Source organism: Salvia splendens, chromosome 1 (assembly GCF_004379255.2).
Source record: "Salvia splendens isolate huo1 chromosome 1, SspV2, whole genome shotgun sequence".
Taxonomy (NCBI): domain Eukaryota; kingdom Viridiplantae; phylum Streptophyta; class Magnoliopsida; order Lamiales; family Lamiaceae; genus Salvia; species Salvia splendens.
The window spans coordinates 43,294,299-43,312,854 of NC_056032.1; the positions used below are offsets into that span (position 1 = coordinate 43,294,299).

Consider the following 18,556-nt stretch of genomic DNA (forward strand, 5'->3'; position numbering starts at 1 on the left):
ATTGAGCCGTATGCCATGATTGAAAATTATTTATTAATTAATAAACGCTTCTAGAGTAATTAGTATGAATTGAACCGTTTTCCATGATTTAAAATTAATTATTTATTAATGGATATCTAAATTTTGCAGTTATAATATTGAAATGTCAAATAAATTATAACATAGTATTATTTAATCTATAATAAATGTCATTTAGCTCACTAAAAGTCATTAAAAATATCACACACTACAAAAATCTTGTACAAATACCAATTTCAATAATCAGAAAATTTATTCTATCCTTTGTGTGTGTTATATATTCTTTATTAAGCTTCATATACTTCTTTGTTGTTTATGTATTTTTATCCTATTCAATCTACATATTATTACAGACAATACAAAGAAGATGATCGACAATTTTACATAATCTTTATATTTTTTTTGCAGCAATCTATAACTAACAAATGGAGAACTTGCCACAAGGAGAAGAAGAAAAGAATAGGTGTAACAAGAATACAATAGAGGTGTGTGCTTTTAAATTTTTTTCGAAGCTATAGCTACAGTGTTCCAATTTTGATCATTATCCAGTTTATGAAAATTTTTAGCCAAAGTTTGATTTATGGTTTAGGGCTATCTTGGTTGATTCGTTCGGTGAAATATGTAAGACAGGTCGTCTAATTACGTTCTTTTGAAGATTCTTCATATTGGATTTGATTTTACATATTAATTGCTTGGCCACATTTTGTATTTTGAGGCTCTATATATTTAGCAACAATTATTTTATGGATTAGGAGTATATTTTACAAACGTGAGGTTGTAGCCATATCCTCTGCTCGGCCGTCATTTTCTCACGTAAATTAATTAGCTTCTGCCACATGAAAATGTAATCAATCTGCTTTTATAGTGTGCTATACATTTCTTACCTATGCATATATATAAAGGAAGGGGGAGTTTTGGCATTATTTACAAAACTGCCATTTTAATTTAAAAAATAAAAATTGTTGATTATTGGAGGAGAAATGAACGAATAAAATCTTGGAGCTTAAATATTTTTGTTTTCAACCCAAAATAGAATAATAGATCAACAAAGTAGAATTGAACTGGGACGGAAGGAGAATTTTATTGATAGTTGGCTCATTTGTTAATCATGATAAATATATTTTAAAATTAAGGGTTTAGGATTTAGGTTTCAAGGTTTGAGTTTTTAGTGTATAGGGTCACTATATTGCACTGAAATGAAGCTCGACTAGGAAGTGTCTCACCAGTGCAATCTTAAATTATTGCAACGTAAACTTGCTCCTGCAGTTATAACTCAACAGTTAATTCATATTTCACATAATTAAAAAGTGTTTTAATTTTAAGTCTGATATTGAAATGTCAAAACAGTTTATTAAAATGTCAACACAAATATGTGTTGAAATTTTAATGTGATCGTATGACATTTTAAGAAAAGTTAGCATTTAAACGCACTCTTGTGGCCATGTGGGGTTAATGTGATTGAGAAAGTATAATCCAACTCGAATATTCTTTTGTTTAACATTTCATAAATTTTATTTCGCATAATGAAATAAATATGAAGAAATTAAAATGACTCGTGCGATGCACGGGAGTGATACTAGTAATAATAGGGTCTCACTATCCAGTAACACTACTTTAACTATCATTCTGTTCATTTCTTTTAATTTACCAATTTTGTCTTAATTCTCGTGTCATACCATATGCTCATATTTTTATGGGACGGAGGGAGTATAAGATTTATAGATTATTAATATGATTTAATATGATTTCTAGATTATTTGATTTATTTATATATAGTATTTTATTTGATTTTTGAATGTTATTTAAAATCGAATATTATATGTTCTTCAACGTAAATTGCGTGTAGGAACCTAAAGTCCTTTCACAATTAAGGATAGTTTGACATATTAGAAAATATTTCTCATTTGATAGGAAATAATTGAACTGATGCCTATGGAAAAACAAATAAGTCAAATTTAGGTTGTAAAAGTAAAATCTTGCATTCGTTTATTATTCCTAGACAAATTTCTGAACTACATTGATTTCAACTTATTGGACATTAATGTACTACACAATTATAGTTTCAAATTTGTAACAAGTTTTACTTACAATTACTGGTGAGATTTGAACTTTTGATAATTTTCTTCATAAAGACTCATTTTATCACTAAGTCGTCATAAAAAAAAGAAAAGAATATGGGAGTGACAAATAAAACTTTGTGTATGTAAATTCATGATAATAATTTTATTTAAAACTTATAGATTTTCATTACATTTAATACCCAATAATCATTGGTAAATTCAATATGAATTGGGGCATGACCATGCCAAATTATGATAACTCAATGGTATTTACTAGTAGTATTTAGTTTTACCTACCATAAAAATTTGAATATGTTTATTTCTTAATTATTAAAGACATCAGCAACAACACAAACTAAAACTACATTTCACTTTATTTATTGAGCATACACTTATTATTTTCCTCATATTCATAGCATTTATATCGCATTTCATTTTCACGTACTTTAGCATTTATTATATTATATTATATTATATTATATTATATTATATTATATTATATTATATTATATTATATTATATTATATTATATTCGTCGCATTAACATAAATTTTTGTAGAAATTAGTTTTGGTGGAATAATGCATAAACGATTTATTTAAAGCAGTGGCGGTGAGACAACGGCGAGTGAGGGTGAAATCCGTAATTTCATATTCTGCTACTGCAAAAGTCGAAGACAGTATAATTAATTTCATAAATGTTTGACTAATCTCAGAGTAATTAATTTAATAAATGTTGGGCCTTTAATTTAGCAAGTTTGTCCATGCATTGTCGTCTCATTCATTCATCATTACCAAATTCAATTATGTTTTAACAAATTCAAAATAAATTCATTTTTAATTCAATTACCCTTTCAATTTTTATGATTAATTAAAGGCGCCGATGATTTTGTCACCTAACCAACATATATATGTCTCCATTTTATTCTTTTTTATCTCTCATTTTTTTAATAGACGATTTTTTAGGTAAAGATAAAAAAAAATTATTGGTATTAAATACTACTACTACTACTCTATACGTATAGGGATCACTCTATTTTAAATATTTACAGCGTTGTATATAGAGTCAATTACTTTATAGTAGTAGTAAAATTAAATTTATTAGTTGAAAAATAAAATTGTTGCTCGTATTTTATAAAAATATCATTAATTAGGTTAGAAATTAGTAGAGGTGCTGTCGCGTCAATTTATTCAGTTTGGCTCTGTTTCTGAGGTGAAAATGAAATGAAATTATCGATATTATCATTATCTGAGATTCGATTGGAAAAGGAAAGCGTAGCAAATCTTTGTTCGCAATTAATGTCCCTTACTCGATTTGACTCTTGATCACCATCTCATCGATATGTCCATTTCAATAAATTCACTATTGAATGGGTAAATTATTTTTTTATATATTGTGTTTAAGTGTATTTTAAATACTCCTATTTTATAAAGAGGAATAGTAACTATTATTCGTTATTCCCTTTTTTCAATACGACCGATAGATAATTGGAAAGTAAATTTGCCATTGTTAAGTCAAACACATTGAAGAAATTATCATAGCGTTTAAAGCTATAGATACATCATAGCGATCAAATATTAAGCAATGAATGACATATGAAAAATAAAAATAAACGTAGAAAGAATCACACTTTAGAATCTGGCAACATTCCTAAAATCAAATTTAATAGTTTTCTAAAATTTGTGGGCAGAAGAATGGGACACAATAAAAGATTGTATCAAATTTCGTGGTAATAGTATTTTTTTCAATCATAGTGCTAAAGACTAAAACATCTTATCTTATGAAAGGCAGTACTCATTGTTAACTGGTGGCTGGAGTTTTTCTTTTATCGATTCCTTGCATCAATTCCTTCATTTATCGATTAAAAATAAAAATAATTTTGATTTCATAATATTTTTGAAACAATTTAACAAATTAAATGATGAATTAATTCGAAAACTAGCTAGGTTAGGCAAAAGAAAATATTAGGCACCCCCTCCTTGATAGCTCGGCCGAAAGAACCTAACCTAATTTCCCAAGCCTATCATAGGACACATGATGTGCAACATCTATGGTAGTAATAATTACTATTAACCAAATTAATGAGGCAAAAAAGACTAAGAATGAAGTAGTCATCAAATTAATACTAGTATGCTAATCTATATGTAGGCCCTACGCATGAAGATCAACGGTACACTATTTTATGATTATTAGAATCATATTTAATTGAATTATGGATCATGTTCTGATTAAGTTTTGTCAATTAGATTAAACGTCACCGCATTATATGGAATTTGTGGGATCAAACACATTGAAGAAGATTGTTGTTAGCTTCAGAGAATAAATGTGATGCGACAATAGTCGCTGACAATGAATGACACACAAAGAACATAAATAAAATTTGACACTAAAAGATCAGGATACTGTTGCCGCAACATTAGATCGGTGTTAGCTCCCAAAGACATATTTAGCGTATTAGATACAAGTTCACATTAAATGAAAATTCTAAGTAACAAAATTAGAATGCATAGATGGAATCCGACTTAATTTTTGCTAATTCTTTGATGAAATGGGAATATTAGGTTTTCAACAAAGACCGATTAGCCAAATAGATATACTCCTATAAAATAACATAATCAGTTTTTTTTTAAAAGAATGAGTAAAAATACATACTTATAAGTTCAGGACATTCGTATTTTTTTTAACAAAACTGAAAATAACTATTTAACCTATTTAAAATAACTACTCTACTCGAGTTTTCATACTTGTGCCACAGTTACTTCAGTATGGAACCTTTAGTATGATTGGCCATTATTTTCAAAACATTTTTTTCATATCTTCCAATCAATTTGTAATAATGGCAATTACGGTTTTCGGTTGGTCCCTTTCATTATAAAAGAGTTATATAGTCGGTTAAAAAAACACTTAGTGGCTAATCACGAACCAATTAATTTATCTAGTTTTGATTTATAAATTCAAATCGAAGCTTATTTGTAATAATCGGAGGGAGTATTCTTTTATTTTTCTTTAATTTTCCATATACATTTTCATGTAAATTAATATTGAGATAATTGCCACATGGGGTGGTGGCGCAGTTGGCTAGCGCGTAGGTCTCATAGCTATAGTTGAGTCATCCGTCGAGAGTTCTCGATCCTCTCTCCCCCCATTTTTTGTCATTTTAGTCTCTCACACCCCAATTCTTGTGATTTTATTTTGAGTGATGCTAAATGGCCATAACGTGGCCAGCCATAAAAATAAAATATTAATAAAAATCTGTACATTTAATGCTAGTTTTACTTGAAACTTGTTCATCTTAAAAGTATCAATTTTTTAAGACTAATTTACCCTTGTGCATAAATAGGGAGTAGAGTAACAAGAATTTTATTTTAATGTACATAAACACTATATATAATTACTCCCGTACGTAAGATTATTGGTTGTCACGTTATGTATCAAACTTGTCTTTTGTCTGTACTTCAATTATAAATTTTGATCTAATAATAAAGGAAACTCGTGAAACAAGCTAAAGAGTCGCCATTCGTCTGTCATTTATTTATTTCTATATTATAGTTGTGTATTTTATAATGTATTAGTCGATAATAGCTTTAAGAATAGTCATATAGTACACAGATGAATTATATCGATTGACACTAAGTTAATTATCTCATATTTAGTTTAAGTAGCAAAGTTGAGACACATTGGTACTTTTCTTTTGTTTTGTTGTTGGGTGTGTTGTAATAATTGAAAATAAACTTAATTTTTAGTAATATAATCCAAATGTAGGTAAAAATATCTACATATTAATTCATAATATTACATGACTCCATGTGCTAATAATATATTAGCAACAATATATTAATATGAAGCTGTGTTTATAATTTTTAATATTTGATATTATTATTGGTATCGTCAATATAACCTACAGTATATTCTTGTAACAAAATTTTAAATGATATCATAATATAGTTTGAAGTAAAAAATTGAGAAAAGGGTAATTAAGTAAAATTATCTTAGCACTAACTATTACTATTAATTTATTGCATTGACTTTTATAATTATTTACAAAAATGTCATTGTGTGGCTGGCCACATTATGGCTGCATAGCATTACTCTTTTATTTTTGGCTTATCTTCCTTCTTGTTAGTATTAAATATACCTTGAATAATAATAGTATGTCTATAATTAATAAAAATAATTATCAATGGGTATTATATAAGGGTTGATCATTTGTTTTCATACAATAAAAAAGTTCAATTTTATTGGACTTGCTCAACCCTGTTGAGGAGTAGAACGTGAGATAGTACTTAATTAAAAAAGTTCTACGGCACAATGAATTTAGCCATGAAACCAAGTGAGATTTATTACAGTAGTATATAGTGGTAATTAGGAGTAGTATTATTTAATAATCCTTTTTTCATAAAAAATTTGCCACATTAGCCAAATAGAGCTTCCATGTAGAGAGAGAGAGAGAGAAAAATGACTACAAAAAGGAAAGTCTTTATCAATTTCCGAATTATCTGATGAAGTACAAAATTAAAGTAAAAATAAAAAACAGGTTTTGGATTGAACACCATACAAGTTCTCTTTCACCCTCACAAAATGAAACAGAACATCACATACATTCTCCGATTTCAAGTATGGGAAGAAAACTATCTATGCTTCACCAGCACTCTCCTCTGCATTCTCTTCCGCAGCATCATTTTCATCCTTGGATCTCGATTCCATGTCCACTTCCAGGCCCTTCGTCTCATCAGTATCTTGCACTTCAGGCTCGGCAGTAGGTGCAACCACCTCATCTCCAGCTGCAACAGCATCAGCCTCGACCGTGTCCTTGGTGACAGCAGCTTTCTCTTCAGCTGCATCGATCTCTTGCATTGCTGTTGCATCAGCCTCAGACTCGACTGTGTCCTTGGTGACAGCTTCTTCAGCTGCATCGGGCTTTTGCATTGCTACGTCCTTGGGAGCTTCAAGATCAGGTGCAACAGATTGATCTTGAGTTGTGTCAATGGCATCCATGGCAGTGTCGTCGTCTTTTCCAGCGTTTTCAAGATCCCTTTCTGCTTGCAGTCTATATGCATTTACCAAATGCTGAACTCTTTCTAGTTCAGCCATCCGATCGCCGTACCGTTTCTGTAAAGTGCGCTCGAGGTCCTTCTGCTTCTGAACCTCTTCCCAGAGGTTGCTGATCCTGTATGTTGCCGCTAGAGTTTCTTGCTTACTCAAAGCTTGGAAGCATTCTAGCTCGGTTCCTGCAGTGTCCATCTGCTTGAAGGTTGCCTCCACTTGTGCCCAAAGTTTATTACACCTCATCTGATCAGTCAGAAACAATCTAATTCAGAAATTGGATATCTAACACAATTCATAAATCATACAACCAAAATCAAGAATCTAATCTTGATTGAAACAAATTACGTCAAATAAGTAAAAGATTCTCAGATTTAAATACAAATTCACACAAGCTATAGATAGCGATATCCATTCATGTAACATGGGACCAAAAATGTCAGATCATGGAGCTTCTTGTAGAGTTTCTGTATATTTAGGTAGGCAAGTTTATGATTTTTTTTATAAAAGTTCAACGGCCAAAGGGAAATTACACAACACAAATGCATTCAGAAAGTACATCATGAAGAAGGTTATACTCCCTACGTCCCAAGGTAGATGTCACACTTTCCTTTTTAGTTTGTCCCACAAAAGATGTCACATTTCTTCTTTTGGAAAAAATTTCCTCTCACATCAATTATAAATTTATATTTTCTCTCACCACTTAACACACAAAATAACATCTCCTAAAATCCCATGCCATCTCCTCCCAAGGGTGACATCTACCTTGGGATGGAGAGAGTACCTGATAACCATTAGTTAAAACTTTAATCTTCTGCTCATGCCGTTGTGCTTTTTTAGTCTCATCGTCCATCTTCTTCTTCACATGTTCAAATTCATTCTGCAGGGAGGCAAGTTTCTCCGCATGGGTGGCAACACTTGCTAGACCGAAGCCATCGCGTGTAGGGAAGTACATCATATCATCTAAGCATGTTTTATGTGCTTCCACATAGCCTTCAAAAGATTCATTCTCATGGCCCATAGCAACACGTAGATATTGGACCTCATCTTCTATAAGTTTATCTGCCTGCATAATATAATCTTACTTGAGAAAAATCCAATTTGAAGGTGGGGCTTGAGAGTGACAAAAATATGAATGAAAGACGCAGAGGAAAACATCTCTCCGCATAAATAATTTCATATTGCTTACAAGAAAATCAAGAGAAACTTATTAAGAAGCATATGAAACGATTTTTCATCTCCAGAAGGCCATCATCAAATCATCAACATATAACATAATTCTGCCAACTTACATAAATAAATCAATCAAACACTTAAATTTTGCCATAGTACCATAATAGCAAATACTATATCACAAGGATCATTAAGTAATTCAAACAACAGGAATCTAAGCATAAAAATAGAAACATGGGCTCAGTTTGTGCCACACAAAATGTGATATTTGAATGATTTAACTAACTTATTAGATCAATGAAAGCAAAATTTTCACAACAGTAACTTTAACAAATGTTCTTGCATAGAGTTAATGGTAAAAGCACAAATATTCTCCAAGTCAACTTGAAACTCCAAAAATTTTTAAAGTGCCCTGGAAAATACATCAAATATACAATTTGAATTGCATACCTCTTTTAGCTCCTCTTCTTCAAACTTGTCAATTGTTGGCACATCTACAGAATTCCCTTTTGCAACATGTTTACCTTTCTTCTTCTCCTTGGTTGCTTTCTCATCCAGGGGATATTTTATATTATCATGCTCTAACAGAGACAAAAGCTCCTTCCTTATTAATTCATCAGCCTGCTCAACTAAAGTTGACGGGACAACGGAACTCTTGTCTTCATCAGATCTCATCAAAGTGTTTCTAATGAGGTCCAACGAAGCCACAGGAGGTCTTGGCAGCTCCCTCTGCAGTACTTTTGACCTTTTCTTGAGTAATGCTTGCTGCCTTGCTTCTTCCTCGGCCTTCTCTCTAGCAATTCTATCTGACATGTCTTCCTCGATCTTCTCTTCAAGTTCTTCATCTTCTTCAGCCAATGGTTGAATAACTATTTGGTAGTCATTCTTGGGTTGTGGGAGATTTTTCAGACCAAAAAGGAGTTCCTTTTTTGAATCAGACTGTCTCACTTTGGAAATGTCATGCATATCAATATCTTCATTTATACGCAGCTCATCCCTCATTGAAGTTCCTTTTGGAGTCAAACCAACAGCATATACATCACGTGTGGGTGTCATCCCGATTCTGGGAGTGAGACCTGGCCCTCCAGGAGTAGCACCTCCAGGAGTAGCAGACGGAGTCATTAGAGGATTTGGTGTTGCAATATCCTTTTTCTTCGGAGTCACCCCAGAAAAGTCTGAAGGGTGCAGCATGGGATTATCCCCACCAAGCAATGGAGTCTGAGACAAAGTCAACCTCCGCTGGTTCTCTGCTTCCATCATAATAGCATCCTGCTTTCCTGCAGGAGTCCTTTGAGGGGTTCTCCCTGGAGTCATTCCATATCTCGGAGTTTGCGCATAATTTGCAAGAAGAGCACGTGTTGCAGCATTTCCTTCTGTGAGTTCTTCATTTCCAAGAAGATCACTAGCAATTCCCATCTTAGCAATTGCCTCCAACTCATGGTCAGGAATCTGTGGGGCTGGGAGATTTAACCTGGACCTTTTTCGAACTGCTTCAGGATCATTAAGTTTATTTGCTTGCAAAATTGCAGATGGAGCATCCTGCCTCTCTGCTATTTTATTTCTTGCGATGTCCTGCTTTCTCAATCGAGCTTCTTTGTCAACTCTTCTTTCACCTTCCAACTCCTCGATTGTTGTTGGAAACTTGACTAATTCAGCTGGCCGATCTTCATCAGCAATATCATAAAATCCAGGTGGAGGCCTCTTTTCAAAAGGAATTTCAGCATTGTAATCAATTCCTTTTCTCTTTCTCTTCTTATGGCGAAGGTTAATTCCAGCAGCTTTAAGCTCTCTTCTTTTCTGCAATGAAGCAAGCCTGCGAGCCTCTTCAAGCTGTTTCTCTCGGGCTTTCCTTTTTGCCTTCTTACCCCTAGTGTTGGCTAACCGAGCCCGAGCTTCAGAAAGCATCTCCTTTTCATCTTCATCCATATCTACAGGATCAGGACGAGCAGGCTTCGATTCTGGATTGGGGTCAATCTCTCCAGGGCGCAATTTTCTCGGGTCATCACCAGGTTCATAGTTCTCATCCTTGGCACAGGCTGCATCCAAAAGCTTTTCATATCTCTCCAAGCACTGTGATGGAGTACGCCCAACGATAGGGGCAATCGTCCTCCACTGGGTGGGCATGAGTTTAGCCAAATGTAATAACTTCTCATCTTCTTCACGGGTCCACTCAGTCTGCAATGTTACGGAGGGCAGGGTATCATTTAAAGATCACAAATGATGAAAGTTATCAGCATAAGAAAGTTAGAAGCTATAGCATTCATGAATAACTTTTATGCTCTAATTGTCTACTAAAAGATTGTCCCATGTTATAATCATCCCACGTCTACTCCAATATGTCAATTTCCAAATTCCTAAGTAGGTTTTCCACATGAAGTATTTCTATTAAATGTGCAACATCTGAAACAGATAACAAAATATAACCAGCACCAAAATAGAATTAGCAATCAATCAAATAAAAAATACAAACTAGGCAACCCTCTAGTAACATAGAACATTCAATCAGATATAAATAAAAACAAATAAAAAAATAGTTCAAATCTTGCTTCATTAAAGAACAGAGGGATCAACGAACCCTTCATATCAAATCCAAAATAAATAAAAAACTGAACATTTCAAAATCTTGCAAGATGGAGTACCTTTTTGATTGAGGGATCCAGCCACTCATACCAGCGGGCCTTGCACTGTTTGGCCGACTTCCGGACCAACAGAGAAGAAATTCTGGCCCATTGATTCTTCCCATATTTCATAACAGCAGCCTTGAGAATTTCATCTTCTGTGTTCTTCCACACACCTCCCTTTATCATAATCCTCATTTTGCCAGTGAAATTTTACAACTACAATGGAGTGAATGGACTAATACGACAAATCGAAGGGTTTCTTCTGAGGGTTTAATATTTAGCTACTCTCTCAATCCTCTCAATCCAGGAATCAAGTCAGATTATTTAGTCAAATTCTGCAAAAACAATATAATTTGGGAATTAGTATTCTAATAACAACTCATCAAAACAACTTCTGCAACATCAAACACTTGTGCAATTTCTCAATCCTAGTTTATAAGCTGATTTCATTATCGATATTCGATCTTGCCATACTAAAACAAGCTCTACAATTACAAAATACGTAGCTACTGATTTAAAATGCCTTAAAATAGACACGGAAAGCCTACAATTACAGCAACTAGTTTCGTTGTCAATCTTCGTGAATCGTTACAAGCCAGCAACACAACAATTTTCACTTCATTCGCACGACACCGACAACAATTTCCTACACATTATTTCATACTACTATTTGACTCCGTAGGCTTCAAAAATCTAACCTAGAACTAGAAATAAATAAAAAAGAAACACGTGATAATCGGTTTGCTAATTGGAGTATTTCCTTACCAAATCAGCTGATTCTCGAAAGCGATTCTTGATTGAACGAGGTGTTGAATCTCGGACGATTCAGCGATGCGCGGGATGGTTGAGTTGGAGATGTGCCTGTGCCCGTCCTTCTTCTCGGCAGGGGATAGATTGTGCGTTATGGCGGAGAACGGAGGATATTGTCCGCGGAGAAAGGAATCCGGCCGCGAGCGGGCGGCGGTGATGAGGACGCCGGGATTTTGAGGAAGAAGAGGGAAGGTATTTGGGGATTTCAATGATGCGAGGGAATGACAATAGAGAGAGAAGGGGGGTGAGAAGCATTGGCCTTTTTTGTTGGGCTGGGCTTAAGGTGTAAAATAATCTGAAATTTGGTTGTTTTGCTCTAAAAAATTCTCATTATTATAAGAGAATAAATTCAAATTTCATAAAAAAAATTTAACTATAATTTTAAAAGTTACTTAATTAACAAAATTTTGACAAAATTGATCTTTTCGACAATTTATCCAAAGTACAATACACTAAAAAAGTGTTACTACTATTTTCAGTTTTAGAATTGTTACGTCACTCTAATCGTGGCTCAAATTTTATGATTTTTTTTTGGATTTTAGAAAATCATTCTGAAACAAATTGAAATTCAAAATACTATGGAGAAAAAGAAATGCGATACGATTCATAAATCGAAAAGGTTATGCTACAAATCTTCATGCTTAATTGATGAAATTAATCATTTTCATTCCTTTGGCAATCAGGACATTGTCGGTTATATCATTTCGATTTAATTAGCATTAATAAAAGTAGAAAAAAGACGAAATTGTTAGTTATGGCTCTTGATTCGTCGTATCGATTATGACATTTGGATTTTTCTTGTTGTTTACTGTCACCGATCGCCGCCGGTGATGGTTCTTCGACCGCTTGCAGAAATGATTTCCCAATGGTATAACAAAAACCTCAATAAAAAAAATTTGTCAATATTATTTTTTTGCTGATCAGCAATTTATAATTTCGGTTTCATATACGGTAATTATTTTTTGTGTCGATATCTCTGTAGCCATTACAAGGGTTGAAAGAAATGAAATTGTTTAACTGTGTTGGTTTTTCTTAGCCAGTTTTACTTTTCCTTTGATTTTGTTGAATGTAATGAGGTTCTGTTATAAGGTGCAAGGAGCTGAATTAATTAAGCAAGAGGGATATGCATGAAATTACTTGATCAATGGTGCATTTAAGGTCTGTGAGGGAGTGAGAACACAAATTCTGATGTGAAGGAATTGGAAATGAATTTAGGCTGTATTGGATTTGATAGAGAAACTTTAGAAGACAATATTAACTTATGACACAATTGGTGGATTTCAACTCCATTGAGATTGAGAATGACACAAACATAGGGCTAATCATTTAGATTTTGTATAATTAGCCTATACAAGCTTCAAGTGTCTGTTACTTTTTTTCTTTGGATACAAACCCAATTTGATCTAATTTTTTTGCTGAGGTACTACCTAAATAACCAGAATGATATGCTTGTTTTGGAATAATGCAAGTTTTTATTTCATTTCTCTTTTCCTTTTTCCAGGTTAAGGTTAAGAAGTGGGTAAATGGTGATGAAAAGGGGCCACTTTTTGGGCTTAATGCGGCTTTTGGCCCTATCTTACCTGAGGAACTCAAACAAGCACAAAGATTGCCAGCCAACTTTCTAGAACCTGCTACTGGTTGTTCACCCTCATCCTCGAAGGTACTGTCTGTGCATCTTCTGTTACTTTCGTCATCTATGTATAGATGACCACTGGTGACGTGGTCGGGTATGTTGGCCTATTAGTACTAGTAATTTTTATAGATAGAACAATGATGCACTTGGCTTATGTTGCATTCTCATTTGAGAGACCAACACAAGCTGAAAGGTGTTATGCTTTAGAGGTAAAACTGAATGCTGAGTATACAAATTGAGAAAGTTGAAAGAAACACCGTGATGTGATATATACAGATTCTATCTTATGAAGACACCGGGTGAAAATTTGGATGAAGTAAATTTCTCTATTAACGCACTGAAGTTCACTACACCATGTCTCTTGTAGATGTAGTTTCACTTTTCTACTCCTGATCTCAGTAAATTTTATCAGAACGGATGAGAACTCTACTATTGTTATTATGATTTATTAAATTTGTAAAGACAATGCAAGTGTGTATTGACTATCATCTTGTAGTTGACAGGCTCTATTGCTTTGGTGCTTCGTGGTGATTGTGACTATACAACTAAGGCTAGAGTTGGTCAAGAGGGAGGATCAGCAGCGCTGGTGATGATAAATACTGAAGATGGTAGCTTCATTAATGACATATTTTCACATTTTTTTGGCCTTTAGTTATTCTATATTTCTCACATTACGTTGACGAATTTCAGTTTGTTCTTAAAATTGATTCTCCTTCTGTGGAGCTTTTATAGGTCTTCCGGAGATGGATTGTGCTAACATTACCATGTTGAGTATCAAAATTCATGTTATTACAATTTCAAAGTCAGCAGGACTGGATTTAAAGAAATCCATAACTGATGGGATGAAGGGTCAGACACTTCTGGATGTTTGGTTAAAGAAATTTTATATGCATGTTTGGAGGAGACATGGTATCTTAGTCAACGAGAAAGATGATGCGATTCTCTCTTATATTATATTTTCGTTTACTTGTGGCTATTGTTCCATATCAAAGTGTTTGGACCTTAGTCCCTCTTTCATGTTTCCTGACGATCTTTATGCATTATATGTGTACTATTCTCCTATTTAATTGTCCTGTATTTTGTTTATGATTGTAGTTATTTCTGATGCTTTCAAGTCGGATTTAGCCATTAGTAGACTTTAGTATCATGTCCTCCTCCTCTACTGGTCCATCTACGCATCTGACATTTTGTGATAATAGTATCATTATGAAGGAAAATGTATTAATTGAATATAACTATCCATGCCTGAAAGGAAACCTTTTGACTGACTCCGACCATCTATACTTGTATGAAGCATTTATAATTTAAATTCGACTGATCAGCTATAATGAATTTTTATGATCTCTGACACACACGGTGGTTATAATGTTAGTTCAGTACTTCTTTTCTTATGCTTCTTAAAGTGGCTCACCTGATCTCTCCGTCAAAATAGCTCGAGGTGCTCTATCACATTTAACGAAACTGAAAAAAGACAATTAGGTGATAAAAGACAATCAAAGTTTACAATGTCACCTTGAGGGGTTGATGTGGATCAATAAGATGATATATTGGATGATAAAAGACAGTCAAAGTGAACAGATCTATTTCCTCTTCTATATTCACAGTTCCACAGTTTTGCACATCTGACGGCCTATTCAATATTTTTCTAATCTTTCACTGATGTATATGCATGTCATTTAATAGTATTGTTGTTGATAAATATAGATGCTAACCTTCTCTCTCTTTTTCCATTCAGAGGAGCTTTTGATATATTCACCAAATCGCCCGATTGTAGATTACTCGGTGGTGTTCTTGTGGATGATGACTGTTGGAACGGTAGTTTCTGCCACACTTTGGTCAGATATAGTTGGATCGGAGGAATATTATGAACCCAGCAATCAGCTTTCTCCAAAGGTTTCATGCAAAAAACATCTTAGTCTTTACATAAACTATTCTCATTCTACTTTTAAATTTGTTGAATCCGATAACTAAGTTAACTACTCGTTTGCTAATCTCCATATCAGGAATCTGATTCTGGTGCAGAGAATGATGATGGAATCCTCCATATAACCATGGCAAGCGCAGTAGTTTTTGTTGTATCAGCATCTACTTTCCTGCTGCTACTTTACTTCTTTATGTCAGCATCGTTCGTTTGGGTGCTAATTGTACTATTCTGCGTTGGAGGTGTTGAGGTGAGTATTCCAGTTTTACTGGGCTTTAGAATCGTTGCTGCTTTCGATAGGTCCAAGAATACTAAATCGACACGTTGAGAATTGTTATTGACAGTGTGATATCCCACTCATCTATGCTTCTGTAACATTGCTTTGAGTTTTAGAGATGTAAGAATGTCACCAATTTTTATGAGTTACATTAGTTGCTCTGTAATCACAATGCTCAACTCCTGCATTTTTATCCGTTGTTATGTTTTACAAGCTCACAAAGAATGAAACCGTATAGCGTATCAGGCTTGATTTGCTTCTTTGCCACACAATAACTTGAAGTGTAATGTTGGTAAGATTTGTGATATGTGGAAAACTTGTAATGGCTTAATGATTAAAAACTTACCTTAATATGAGACCAACTAGTAATATATTGGTGAACTTTAAACATATTTGATTTCAGTGTCGCTGCAATATATCAATGTATTTGTCACGTTGGTGCATATCATTGGACAGATCTACACTAATTCAATCTTTTTGGTTATCAGGGAATGCATAGCTGTATATTATCATTTATATTGAGGTACAGTTAAGTTGTGTTTTTCAAACATTTGCTGCTCTACTTTAGCTCTGTAGCATACACTGCTTTCTCTCTTGTTTTAAACAGCAAATCTAAGGATTTTGGACAAAAGACAGTGAAACTGCCAATTGTGGGGAAGATAACCATTCTCTCACTAGTTGTTTTGATAATCTGTTTGGTATTTGCCATTGTCTGGGCCGCAACTCGGAAGAAATCATTCTCTTGGATTGGCCAAGATATTCTTGTAAGCTGCATATCACCATAAACCAAGCAGTCCTTTACGTGTATCGTGTACTTTGGCCTATCTTGATCATAGAACTCTTTTCATCAGAAACTAATGACCCAATAATCCCTTGACATTTCTTGTATTCTTGTATATAAAATGTGTAGATAATAATTGATTGTTGTTATCTAAAAGAAACCCTTACATTTCATTCACTTTCAGGTTATAAAGCCAACACCCTTGTGAAGGTGCAGACAAAAGATGGAATTTTGATTTTAACAATTTTCTTGATATCAGGGTATATTCATGATGATAAGCGTGTTGCAATTGGCTCGATTACCAAATATAAAGGTATCTGATAAACCATGTTCGAATAGCCAATAGCAAATACTATTTCATATTTTAGTAGGATGCTTAATGTTGCTTTCTTCTAGGTTGCCACAGCTCTTCTGTGTTGCGCATTCATATATGGCATATTTTGGGTTTTCCTATCTCCATATATATTCCATGACAGTGTTATGATTGCGGTAGGTTTTGGACAATTTTTGAACCATTCTTCTTCACTTGCATCAGTTTGTCAACCTTCTCTATTCTCTCTTTTTTAGGTTGCACGAGGCAATAACAGCGGTGGAGAATCAATCCCCATGCTTCTGAGATTTCCTAAACTCTCTGATCCGTATTATGGTTATAACATGATAAGCTATGGGGACATTCTATTCCCTGGTTTGTTAGTTACCTTCTCCCACAGATACATTAATGTTGTTCTATTCACAGCACAAAATCATATTCGCAATGTACTGTTATCGCTGTTGCAAGTTCGGATTAACTTGTACAGGTATCTTGAAGCCATTTGTCGGAACATACTACTAGTATTTTGTGGTTGTTCAATGACCCTGAGAAACACTTATCGAAAGACTTTATATCGAGAAAGATATCGATACACCAAGTACATATGCTATGTTGTTGTTTTAAACTCTTGCATTTGACGTAGGAATCCTTTTGTTTTCAGATTTGACAAAGCTCATGGGAAGAGTGGAGCAAATGGATATTTTCTTTGGTTGATAATTGGTTATGGATCTGGTGAGGAGTTATTTTTGACATTTTTGTTAATGATTATATCCAGTTGTTGGAGAACTGATATGGTTCTCTGGTTCTGTATTTGAATTTATTAGCAAAATTAGGCTGCATTTATCTTAATTGAAGTGATTTGTATCACTGGAGATTGCAGGCCTTATTCTTCACTTACTTGAGCTTGTATCTGATGGCTGGTCGCGGTCAGCCCGCTCTCCTCTACCTCGTGCCTTGCACGTTGGGTAAGAGATGATGTGTTCATATATCTGTTACCTTCCCTAATACTAATTGCGAGTTGTCAACTTTAGGAACTTGCGTGTTGTTGGGTCTGAAAAGGGAGGAGCTGGATCTGCTTTGGGACCACGGAGACGACTCTGGTCAACAAGGTGCTCCTTCTCCCTTGACCTGTGATTGTACATAACTACTTTGCGGAAAAGACTCGGAGCGTCTGATACATTGGTTGGATGAGAAACGTCTTAGCAACTATTGAGCTGCACTCAATAGTGTGAGAATTCTCGTACCCTCATAGAATATCAGAAAATTACTATTGAACTAGAATAGAGTGACGAAAAAATAATTAAATAAATTAATATGAGTGATATATGCATGAAATTGCAATCTTCATCATAGTTGATACAACATCTTTCTATATTTTTTATTAAATTCATGGGATGAGTCCTAGCCTCTGGGATTGACCAATGTCTTGGAAATGGGGGAAAAGGTTGAAGTAAAATATAGGAGTCATTTTCAAAATAAAAGAAAAAGGTTTTCTTTTTTGCTGGCTTCCAAGATATATACATAACTAATGAGATTGATATTATAAAGCTTACTTTATTTTCCATTATAAAGAAGACTAAGCAAAACGTGAAAAAAAGGGAAACAGTTTTGGAGGTTTACATAGGTAGGCTGATTGTCTTCCAAAAACACATTTTGTTTTATACATCTATTACAATTAATTAGCAGTTAGATATAGGTGTAGTTTTGAGTTAATGACAAGCCCAATGAATTTGGGGTGTATTTGATAATTGGAGGATCAATTTATTAGTCTATCTAGGTTTGGAATTCTTTCGAGTAAAAAGTACTACTCTCCCTACTACTATCTGGTACTAATATGTATGAACACATAAAACAATAAAAATAGAAACAATAACAAAAAAATAGTAAAATCAATATATAAATTAAAACAAA

At 33.8% G+C, this 18,556-nt stretch overlaps 2 protein-coding genes across 2 annotated transcripts; one reads left to right on the forward strand and one right to left on the reverse strand.

Moving 5' to 3' along the window:
• Window positions 1-6,532: 6,532 nt before the first annotated feature.
• LOC121753922 (cell division cycle 5-like protein) lies at window positions 6,533-11,993 on the reverse strand. The gene is made up of 5 exons (XM_042149219.1): window positions 11,679-11,993; window positions 10,932-11,248; window positions 8,743-10,467; window positions 7,904-8,185; window positions 6,533-7,365 (listed from the first exon to the last, which is right to left on the reverse strand). The coding sequence occupies exons 2-5, from the start codon at window positions 11,106-11,108 to the stop codon at window positions 6,709-6,711; spliced, it is 2,841 nt and encodes a 946-aa protein (XP_042005153.1). The 5' UTR covers window positions 11,109-11,248; window positions 11,679-11,993; the 3' UTR covers window positions 6,533-6,708.
• A 535-nt stretch (window positions 11,994-12,528) lies between these two features.
• LOC121792299 (signal peptide peptidase-like 2) lies at window positions 12,529-17,980 on the forward strand (the record flags this gene model as incomplete). The annotated part of the gene is made up of 14 exons (XM_042190191.1): window positions 12,529-12,591; window positions 13,225-13,383; window positions 13,853-13,964; window positions 14,089-14,205; window positions 15,092-15,249; window positions 15,360-15,527; window positions 16,043-16,077; window positions 16,162-16,318; window positions 16,595-16,648; window positions 16,732-16,824; window positions 16,903-17,132; window positions 17,307-17,377; window positions 17,526-17,610; window positions 17,677-17,980. Coding segments are annotated over 14 exons (1,605 nt in total), but the record flags the coding sequence as incomplete, so codon positions are not given.
• Between the last annotated feature and the right edge of the window lie 576 nt (window positions 17,981-18,556).

What these genes read in the sequence shown, in the direction of transcription:
- LOC121753922 (XM_042149219.1), bottom strand. Translation starts at nt 11,108, where the DNA reads ATGAGGATTATGATAAAGGGAGGTGTGTGGAAGAACACAGAAGATGAA. An exon ending in TGGATCCCTCAATCAAAAAG is followed by an intron (nt 10,468 to 10,931) that starts GTACTCCATCTT and finishes GTAACATTGCAG; the next exon opens with ACTGAGTGGACCCGTGAAGA. An exon ending in TTTTAACTAATGGTTATCAG is followed by an intron (nt 7,366 to 7,903) that starts GTACTCTCTCCA and finishes CTGACTGATCAG; the next exon opens with ATGAGGTGTAATAAACTTTG.